The 10,901-nt window shown below is 40.2% G+C and overlaps 1 protein-coding gene across 1 annotated transcript; it reads right to left on the bottom strand.

Annotated features, from left to right (window-relative positions):
* Positions 9,323 to 10,371, bottom strand: LOC100519326 (olfactory receptor 958-like). Its single transcript, XM_003130010.2, has one exon. The coding sequence runs from the start codon at positions 10,369 to 10,371 to the stop codon at positions 9,439 to 9,441; it is 933 nt and encodes a 310-aa protein (XP_003130058.1). The 3' UTR covers positions 9,323 to 9,438.

The raw sequence follows: 10,901 nt of genomic DNA, 5'->3' as shown, positions 1-10,901 counted from the left end.
AGCAAAAATGCCTTCCAAGTGCATATCAAGCTAAGCTCTTTATCTTTATTATCAGAGCCTTTTTAAATGATTAAGATACTAAGCAAGAGAAATTACTATCTCCCCTTTCCCTACCAGCTTCTTTTTTTTTTGCTTTTTAGGGCCACAGGTGCAGCATATAGCAGTTCCTGGGGTTGAATCAGAGCTGCAGCTTCTGGCGTACACCACAGCCATAGGATCCAGCCATAAGGATCCAACGCAGGATCCTTAACTCAATGAGCGAGGCCAGGAATTCAACACACGTCTTCATGGATACTAGTCAGGTTCATTACTGCCGAGCCACAACGGGAACTCCCCTACCAGCTTCTGAGTAACAATTTTACAACATGCTCAAATGCTCCCATTAGAAACCAAGAGCATACCTTTACTTTTACACATTCCCACTCAAGAGGTCATCCATGAAGCTACACTATCCTATTTCTAACTCTTTGCCCCTAATTATCATCTGCTCTCCTTCCTAATTGGCAACAGCTCTTTTCACACCCCCATCACTACCTGATGGCCTTGTAAATGGAATCCTGGCCACCATCCACCACTGTTGCTAAGGGTGTCCCCTGTCCACACTGATTCATATACATGTTTAGAACCACCCGATCTCCATGGCCCATTGTATGAATACAAACTTTATGCATATTCCTTTCCTTTTTACCCAGTGTTGACTCTTCTCTAAAATGCAGTCATACAGCAATGTCTGAGTTTATCCTGCTGGGAACTGCTAAGGACTGACAACTGAATTTTATTACTCTGTTCTTATCTTTTAAATTATGTATCTTCTTGGGAAATAACATATTTGGTGTTAGAGTTTGTTCCTTTGGACATGACTTACCATGCAATTTTTCGTTGTTCCGTGAAAAACATTTGACATGATTTGTCTTCAGTGATGGCTTTACCTTTCAGGCGGAGCCAGATCATCTATTTTCAAATTTATGCTGCCCTTATTCCCTTTTCTCTGGGCCTAAGCTGCACCAGGATTTCCCTGTGCGCAGTGATGCAGGGCCAAAAGTTTGTTGCCATTGGTTATATGTGATACATGGTCACCATGATAGATGATCCCTGCTCATCCCAGGGGTCTGGATAGGATGCTGGTCACATGTCAGTCTCCTGCCTCTTCACCTTACAGTCACCCTAGTCCAGTGGCAAAGAGATGGGCTATCATTTCCTGAACATTCCTGAAGTTAACCTATGACTTACAAAAACACATGCTAAGCCCAGAGGACAGGTTTCTCTAATGTTGGTCTTTTTCTCTCTCTCTCTTTCCTACTCTTCTTATATTGCAATGGTATTGCCATACCAAAAATTCTCTCAGCAGAGTGAATGCATGGAGCTTTCTCAGCCGGCCTCACCCACCAGACAGCTGTTCTTTATGGCCATGAACAGAAGCCCAGGACGAGAGCCTTCTTTTATTTTTTGATTTGGCCACTAAATTTTTGTGACCCTCTCATTGAACTCCGTGATCTCTAGCCTGAGAAACAAAAATTTTATATATAAAATATTTAAAGGATAAACTTAACTTATAAAGACAAATGAGAACACGCATAACTTCTAGAGGAATCCTGATTATGGTTTTCTTAGCAGCTTTCAAGGAACGGTGCTTTAACTAGTACTATGTCTTTAAATTCATTCCCAAATCTTACGCCCTCGTGGAGATATTTGCTGGCACTTATGCTTTAAAGCTAGAGTTTATTGTGTAAACAGCAGAAACTGAACTGCTTGTTATCATTTGATTTGCCCCCAAATGAACAATTTCTATTCTTTTCTTGTTTCTATGGAGAAAACACGGGAAAGGAGACTATGGCTCTGCAAAACATTCACCCAAAAAGCATATTTCCCTTATATTAAACAGGAATTTCCAAACACTTTTTGAAGAAACTTTCTAAAATTAAATACTAAATATTTTCCAATTCCTATGCATGATTAAATAATAAATTAAATTCTTTCCAAATCCTATATGAGCAAAAATAGGTGAAAGCTATCAGATAAGAGCTTGAATAAAGCCAAACTGTATAAACTAAGGCTCACCTCAATTGGCATAATAGGATAGTATCTCTTTATGCTCATGTGGAGAGAATTATCTTACATTATCTTTACAGATTTTTTCTATTAAAAAGAACAAAATTCAAGGGCTATTATTAAAAAAAAATGCTACCTTTTATGCATCCTGACTCTATTATTGAAATAAGTTAGCTACTGGTGCCTGAGAAATTAAATTACTTTCAAACAGCTATATGAGGCAATTGAAAATTTGATGACTCATTGTTAAAGCTGTTACTTGAATAATAAAGAGCTAGAATTGATAGGGAGAATGTAGGGGGGGAAAATCACTAGTGTTCTGCCCAGTAATGAAAATACTAATTCCATTGTGAGAGAGAAAATCTTACAAATTATCACAGTTTAAAACATGTTTCTTCCTTCTCATCAATTCAGACTATGTTGATTCTGAAGATTAATGTTTTCACATGGGAGATTTGTAAGGCTCTGATTAAATATTACCTTACAGACATTAAAATAAGCAAAGAGGACAATGTGAAGCAGACTGATTGGAGGCAGTGCTGCGGAGGTGGGGTAATGGATGTTGGGGTGAGCTTTATTCCCAGGAGTAAGAGTTAGGCTTTTAGAAATGTGATTGCCAGTGAAGTGTGTGACGCAGTGAAGAATTTATGGAAAAGTGTGGGCCTGAAGGGAATGAAGTAAGATAAGAGATGTCAACACCCAAAAGGAAGGGATCCTTCTGCAACGGGTCTGTTTGAATGAATGTCCTTAGTACTGTGAAAAAGCCAACATTAAAGGGTACATTTTGTATATTATACATCCCTGTATCGCACCAAATAAAGGGTTTCATATAGCTTCACAACTTTGTGTGGGGTATTGTAAAAAAGAAAAGATGAGTTCCCACTGTGGCTCAGTGGTAATGAACCCAACTAGCATCCATGAGGATGCAGGTTCGATCCATGACCTCGCTCTATGGGTTAAAGATCTGGCGTTGCTGTAAGCTGTGATGTAGGTCACAGACACAGCTCAGATCCTGAGTTGCTGTAGCTGTGGATAGGTTGGCAGCTGTAGCTCTGATTTGACCACTAGCCTGGGAACCTCCATATGCCGTGGGTGTGGCACTAAAAAGACAAAAAATAAAAAAAGAAAGAAAAGAAACAGGAGGAGGATATGTGGGCTTTCCCACCAGAAGGAGGGGACTTAACATCTAGGCTGTCAAACTCCCCCCCAGGCCCAGAGGTGAAAATGGATCCCACTACTTACATCAAGACTGCAGTGATCATCGCCGAGGCATGTTTCTCAGATTGCCTCATTCTGGGAAATGTTTCTCAGAACCATCAGAACCCGGTTCTTGAGATTGTCTGTTGTGTAGCATAAATAATGTGATCCAGCTCTGAGAAAGCTGGGAACAAATCACACAACCAAGAATCTACATGGTTGATAGGGGATCCCAGCTTTCTTGTGCTAGTTTGCCTCAAGTCTCATAAACAATATGGCCCCGGGCAGTGCAGGGTCTGGAAGCTATGTTAGGAAATTTCACTAGGGATGCTCATGAGATGCTGCAAGGACGTTTAAACTAGATGGGCTTGGTATTGAATTCATTGTGTCCTGAGAGTCTGTTTATCAAACTGTGAAGTCCTTAGAGCTCGACCAGTGGCAGCTCACTTGCACTCTCTCCTTCACCGGTACCCATGGAGAAACTGTCTCTGCAGGGGACACCATCCAGGAGGTCCTGGGGTTGAAATGACCAGAGGGCATAACAGAGCTCAGGAGCAGCAGGAAGACACAGTACTGGGGGGGACAACTTGAGGGAATAACTCAGAAGAGGTATTTCATAAACCCTGCCTTCCTAGGACATCCTGGGGAAGAGGAGGCAGCCAGAGAGAGAAAAGGCTGATGCACAGGTCAGGCTGTGGCATAAGGAACCCAGAGCACAACACAGTGAAAGAACTTTGAGATCGGACGTTCTATGCCCTTAATTCTCTCTCTTTTTTTGTTTTCCCTCTTCCTAGAGCCCAGTCAACAGGTTGTTGGTAGAGTGTCTCAGTGGAAACTAGATTGCCTCCGCTAAAGGAAAGGTGAAAACTCAGGTCCTGTTAAAGACAGTTTTTGGGTCAACAGCAGCAAATTACCAAAGAACTCAATTCCTGTAGCAAAATCTATATGGGAACAAATAACCAGAGAGATGGTCAGATATGAAAATTGACCCAATCATAAGTGACACTGGGGCACTAAAAGTCCCTAGAAATAAACGATAATATGATGGCAAGTGAGATATCTTGTCAAACACTGAATGTTGAAGCATGAGTTGGTTTCCTCTTATCTCTTTAAAACACACTCAGATTATCTCACAGTCATGTGATTATAGCACAGTTATGTTTTCAAATGGTTTATTCTTGGAGACCCACACTGGCCTCCTGATAAGTGGTACTGTTTGTGTCCACTTCCTGATCTTGACATTGATTGCTATACACCATTTTTTAATGATTTTAAAATAGAGTCAGCCTGCTGTCAACTTTTTTTATTCCCATCTCTCACTTTTCAGTTTTTCCCATCTAAGCTGATTCTCTTTAGGCAAAGAATGTGACATGATACACATTTCCTAGTGTATTTGTGCTCCAGTAGGTCATACCCACCACTTCCTTTTAATTCCAAAGATTTTACCACTGGTCATTACAGGATGTTCAAAAAGCAAAAGTATCAAAAGCTGATCAAGGTATGGTGGAAAAAAGTAAATTAATCTTGGGCTTATGATTCTAGAAAAAGGTTAAGTACATACTTAAACTTTGATTTCTTTCTCTACACACAGAGTGATTATAAAAAAATAGAATAAATATACAACTTTAGATGAAAACAAGGAAAAACAATTCTATATAATAAGAAACTGAAAATACTAAGTCAGGACACCCATAGCACCTATCTGAAGCTGGAGGCCAGAGCTACACACCCCATCCACTATTCAAGGAAACCAGTATTCTGAAAAGAGCTACAAAAAACTTAAAAATTAGAAGAATTTATAGATTAGGAAATAAGAATAATAAGGCATCGAGAAGAATTTAAAATAGCAGTATAAAAGAGACAATTAAAGAGATAAGATGGAGTTCCTGTTGTGGCTCAGTGGATTATGAAGCCAACATAGTGTCAGTGAGGATGTGGTTTCTACACCTGGCCTTGCTCAGTGGGTTAAGGATCCAGTGTTGCTACAGGCTGCAGTGCAGGTCAAAGATGCGGCTCGGATCTGGCACTGTGTGGCTGTGGTGTAAACCTGCAGTGACAGCTCCAATTCAACCCCTAGCCTGGGAACTTCCATATGCCCCAGATGTGGCTGTGAAAAGAGAAAAGAAAAAAAAAAAAGAGAGAGAGAGAGAGAACATTATTGTGAAATGAGAATAGGAAATTCTAAACAAGGGCAAGAAAAGTTATGAAAAGAAACCATCAGAACTCTAATATAAATAATATTGCTGAATGGAAACATTCAAAAAATATCGCAGACTAAAGAGAATAAATGACTGAGCCAGAAGACTGCACTCCAAAAATCATCTAGAATATAGTACACACACAAAAAAAAGAAAAAAAATCAAAAAAGAGAAAACATAAAACCTGACTATTTCTAAGGAGTTTCTCTTAGAAATTATTTCTGAGTTTTCTGAAATTACAGAGCTAGGCCTGCTATTGTCCCCCCATCCTCTGGTTCCGATCTTATGTCATCCTTTAGAAGTCTTTCTTTTTACTTTACCATTCTTACTTCTGAGAGTATGTTAAGAATTCATTGAGATCATTTCCCTTTAATCTACCCTTCTCTAGTGGACTCAGTAGATTCCAACATCAAGTGAAAACAATTATTAGAAGATTCATTCAAGAAGATTATTGTTGGAGTTCCTGTCATGGCACAGTGGTTAATGAATCCGACTAGAAACCATGAGGTTGCGGGTTCGATCCCTGCCCTTGCTCAGTGGGTTAAGGATCTGGCATTGCCCTGCGCTGTGGTGTAGGTCGCAGACGCGGCTCAGATTCCATGTTGCTGTGGCTCTGGCGTAGGTCAGCGGCTACAGCTCTGATTAGACCCCTAGCCTGGGAACCTCCATATGCCACGGGAGTGGCCCAAGAAATGGCAAAAAGACAAAAAAAAAAAAAAAAAAAAAAAAAAAAAAAGAGAGAGAGAGAGAGAATGAAAAGAAAATGTCCAATTCCCTGAGAGGAGGGAAAAAATATATGCATTAGCACCAGAGTGGTTCTTCTGCATTCTGTGAATGGAGTGCAGGGCTTTGAGCCCTTTGCCAGCCATATCTTCATCAAGACTCTCTCTACCTAAATTACCTCTTATATCCAATCTCTAAGTCAAAAAGAATAGTACATACAGTGGTACCAATATGTAAAAAATCACTAATTTGAAGTGGTTTCTCTAGAAAGATATTTGCACATGGTAGTGTCAGCAGAAAACCATGAGTTTCATGGATCTTTCTCAGGCAGGTCTAATCATCATTTCAACAATGCTTTATCCTCTCAATTCAGTTCCTAGATCTTTACCGTAGCCCAAGTCAGTGCAGAGATGAATCTAGCTTGTCGGTGCCCCAAGAGTCCCATCTGCCGGCCAATGTGGGGAATTTCACCTTGCTTCAGAAGCCAATCTCAAGGGCTGTATTCTAAACAGAATAGGACTTGTTCTCACCACAAAGGAGACATGATAATTAAATGACGTTAGAGGTGTTAGATAATGCCACTGTGGTGATCATATTGCAATACATAAATGTATCAAATCAACACATATACCTTAAGCTTATACAATGTTACATGGCAATTATATCTAAATATTTTTAATTAAAAAAAAACAGATTCCCTAATGGCTCAGTGGGTTAAGAATCTGGCATTGTCACTGCTGTGATTCAGGTTGCTGTTGTAGCACGGGTTCCTGGCCCAGGAACTTCAGCATGCTGTGGGGCATGGCAAAAAAAAAAAAAGAAATGGGCCAAGGGCTTGAATACACTTTTTTCTAAAAAAGATGATATACAAATAGCCAGCTAGTATGAGAAATGATGCTCAACAATTTGTCATCAAGGAAATGCAAATCAAAACCGCAGTGAGATACTACATTGCAACCATTGACTTTATACATTATTCAAGTCATGGAAAATAATGTGTTGATAAAGTAAAATTAGAATCCTCATACATTGCCATGGGAATGTAAAATAAGGCAGACATTACGGAAAATAGTTTGGTGACTTATCAAATGGTTAAACATAGAATTACCATATGATCCAGCAATTTTACTAACAAGTATAGGCCCAGATGAAATAGGTGTTCATACAAAAATATGTACAATGTTCATAGCAGCACTATGCACAACATCCAAAAGATGGAAACAACCTAAATTTCCATCAACTGATGAATATATACATACAATTGTGGTATATCCACAATTGAATACCAGCCACAAAAAGGAACATGCTAACCCAGAGAATGTACACCAAAAGTGAACCCTAAGGTAAACCACAGATGCTAGGTGACTATGATGTGTCAGTCTAGGCTTATCCTTGGTAGAAATGTACCATTCTAGGAGTTCCCGTCGTGGCTCGGCAGTTAACAAACCTGACTAGTATCCATGAGGATGTGGGTTTGATCCCTGACATCACTCAATTGGTTGAGGATCCAGCATTGCCGTGAGCTGTGTTGTAGGTCACAGATGCGGCCCAGATCCCACGTTGCTGTGGCTGTGGTGTAGGCCAGCAGCTGCAGCTCCCATTTGACCCCTAGCCTGGGAACTTCCATGTGCCACAAGTGTGGCCCTGAAAAAAAACGGTACCATTCTATTGAGAGATGACTAGCTATGCATGTGTGGAAACAGGAAGAACATGGGAATCTTTGTACCCTCTTGTCAATTTTGTTAGAAACCCGAAACGGCTCTAAGAGAATCAAGTCTTTTTAAAAATAAAGAGTGGCCTCAAAGAAACAAAGGACATTCAGACCACATAAGATAAAAATCACAGTGGGGGGGGATATGCTACAACAGGAATGAAGCTTACAAACATTATGCTAAGTTAAAGACAGTCACAAAAAAATACATAATATGTGATTCTGTTCATATAAAATGTTCAGAAAAAGCAAATCAATAGATAACGAAGTAGATTAATGGTTGCTTAGAGCTTAAGGGTGGTAGGATGGTGATCGTTAGAAAGTAGAGAATATCTTTTTATGATGATAAAAATGTTCTAAAACTGACCATGGTGATGGTTGCACCTATCTGTGAATACACTAAAAAACAGTGAATTGTGTACTTTAAAAGGGGGAATTATTTGCTATGTGAATTGTATCGATGAAATTTTTAAAAATTATTGCATTGAAAATGCTTGATAACTATTAAAACAAGATTTAAAACAGATACACTATCCAAACAACACTATTTATGACAGCTGTACAAAAACACATATATAGATAGGTATAAGGATGATAGAGACATAGATAAAGATGACATAGACATAGATGGAGTCATTATAAAAAGGAAATCAGAAATTTAGTTCCAATTTTGTCACTAATGAGAGATAGAGGAGAAATGCCAAAATGTCAGCAGTACCTATCGTTGTGTAGTAATATTAATGTGCAACTTCTATTCACTTTACCTTTTGACAATTTTCCTATTTTCTTTGGACCTATTTATTTACATGAAAAAAAAAAGGATCATTACTTGGGAAGGTCCAGGAATTCTGGAATTGAAACACAGTCTTTAACTTAATGAAAGGAAATCTGCAGTCATTGATACAGAATTCAAACCATTGTCATCAAGAATGGATATACTTAACCTGAGAGTAGAGGATCTATGAAAGCACATGTCAGTATATATATGCACGTACCTCAATTTCTTTGTATCAGACTCTAATACACAACATTCATCGAAACATAGACAAAACAATTACAGACATCAATAGAACAAATTTCACAGACTACAGCTTTTTGGCAAACTGGAGACTATTCCATGTAAAGTGAAAAGACACTCCTGGAAGAAGTAAACATTTATACTACAATTCTTACAATACTGCAGCAGCATTAGCACAAAGTGAAGACCCTTTCCTTCACATCCTTGCTCAGCATTTTTGTACTATATATGATCCTGTGGGAGTATCTTAGCCTCTCAGGGCCTTAATACTCTCCTCTGTGAATTGGGATGATGTTATCTACTCCATATGATAATTATAACAATAACATACATCAGTATTTGTGTGGGTGCTTGGCATATGGTAAGCACTGTCAAAGATTTCATTGAATAAAAAATATATAAATATATACACATTAATCACAGCAGAATCCCTTCAACCGATTTGTCCCCAATCCCACTTCGCAGTCACACCAACTCTAAGAGACGAGTTGCCCCAGATAAATATGAGGCAGCATTGAAAGGACAGATAATGACATGAAAGCTTACCCTTTACAAGTTTGTAGTCCTTGGATTAATGCTTTTCTCAGAGCCAGCTTCACATCCTTGTTTCTCAAGGTATATATCAAAGGATTCAGGGAAGGGGTCACGATATTATTGAACACAGGAACCACAGAATCCAGCCAAGGACTGGAGGCTGGCCGGAGATAAATGAGGATCACTGGCCCATAGCAGAGCAGGATGGAAGTCAGGTGGGCACTGCAGGTGGAGAAGGCTCTGCGCCTGCCTTCTGAGGAGCTGATTTTCAATACAGAGATGACAATGCGAGTATAGGAAGCGAGGATAAGGAGAAAACACATGAGTGCCACAATGCCTACACTGGTGAAACTCACCAGCTGAGCTAGAGAGGTGTCTGCACAGGCCAGAGGCAGCACCACCGGGATATCACAGAAGAAACTGTCCACCTCATTGGGGCCACAGTAGGGTAACTTAAAGATGAGGAAGGTGAGGACAGATGCATGCACACAGCTCCCCAGCCAGGTGCCCAGAGTCATAACAGCACATGCCCTGCGGTTCATGATGACTGTGTATCGCAGGGGGTGACAGATGGCTGCAAAGCGGTCATAGCCCATCACAGTGAACAGGAAACACTCAATGCAACCAAGGAAGTGGTAAAAGAAGAGCTGGGAGGCGCAGCCCTGGTAAGAGATGGTCTGGCTTGACCCCACTAGGGAGAGCATCATCTTGGGGGAACTCACAGAAGGGAAAAAAATGTCAAACACTGACAGGTTTCCCAGGAAGAAATACATGGGGGTGTGCAGGCTGGAGGAAGTGAGGATGGCCAGCAGAATGAGCAGATTCCCCAGAAGAGTGAGCAAGTAGAAGGCAAGAAATACCACAAAGAGCACATTTTCCAACCCATTTGTGTGAGGGAGTCCCATGAGGAGGAACTCAGTTACTGGAGTGTGATTCCTCATCTTCAAACCTAGTCACACCTGGAAGATCAAGTAATGGCCTCACTGAGATGAGCTTTTCCCCAAACACCAAAGCCTGCGCAGAACCCACTAGAAAGTGATGATGTCTGTATACTACAAAGAACTTGTAACTGGGAGCCCGACCTGTTGTCACTAATTAACGTACAACATGGAGGGAACTATCTGTCATCTGTTTCCTCAGAAGGATGAGAGATCATACAAGAGGCAGAACAGAATAGAGGGCAGAGAACGAAACCTGCAGTTGGCTATATCTGAGTTTAAATGCCAAATCTACTTCCTACTCTGTGACTTTGGACAATTTTGGAAAAAAAAAAAAAAAACTCTTAATCTCCTCTGTATTCATAGTATAATAGTATCTTTTTTTTTTTTTGTCTTTTTGTCTTTTCTAGGGCTGCACCCACAGCATATGGAGGTTACCAGGCTAGGGGTCCAATCAGAGCTGCAGCTGCCAGCCTATGCCAGAGCTGCAGCAACGCCATATCCAAGCTGCGTCATCAACCTACACCACGGCT

The sequence above is a fragment of the Sus scrofa genome, chromosome 9 (genome assembly GCF_000003025.6).
Source record: "Sus scrofa isolate TJ Tabasco breed Duroc chromosome 9, Sscrofa11.1, whole genome shotgun sequence".
Classification (NCBI taxonomy): domain Eukaryota; kingdom Metazoa; phylum Chordata; class Mammalia; order Artiodactyla; family Suidae; genus Sus; species Sus scrofa.
The sequence above is the reverse complement of the archived record's forward strand: the minus strand, read 5'-3'. Positions and strand labels throughout refer to the sequence as shown.

Bases quoted from the DNA above. Each gene is read 5' to 3' on its own strand.
- LOC100519326 (XM_003130010.2), bottom strand. From the start codon at position 10,371: ATGAGGAATCACACTCCAGTAACTGAGTTCCTCCTCATGGGACTCCCT.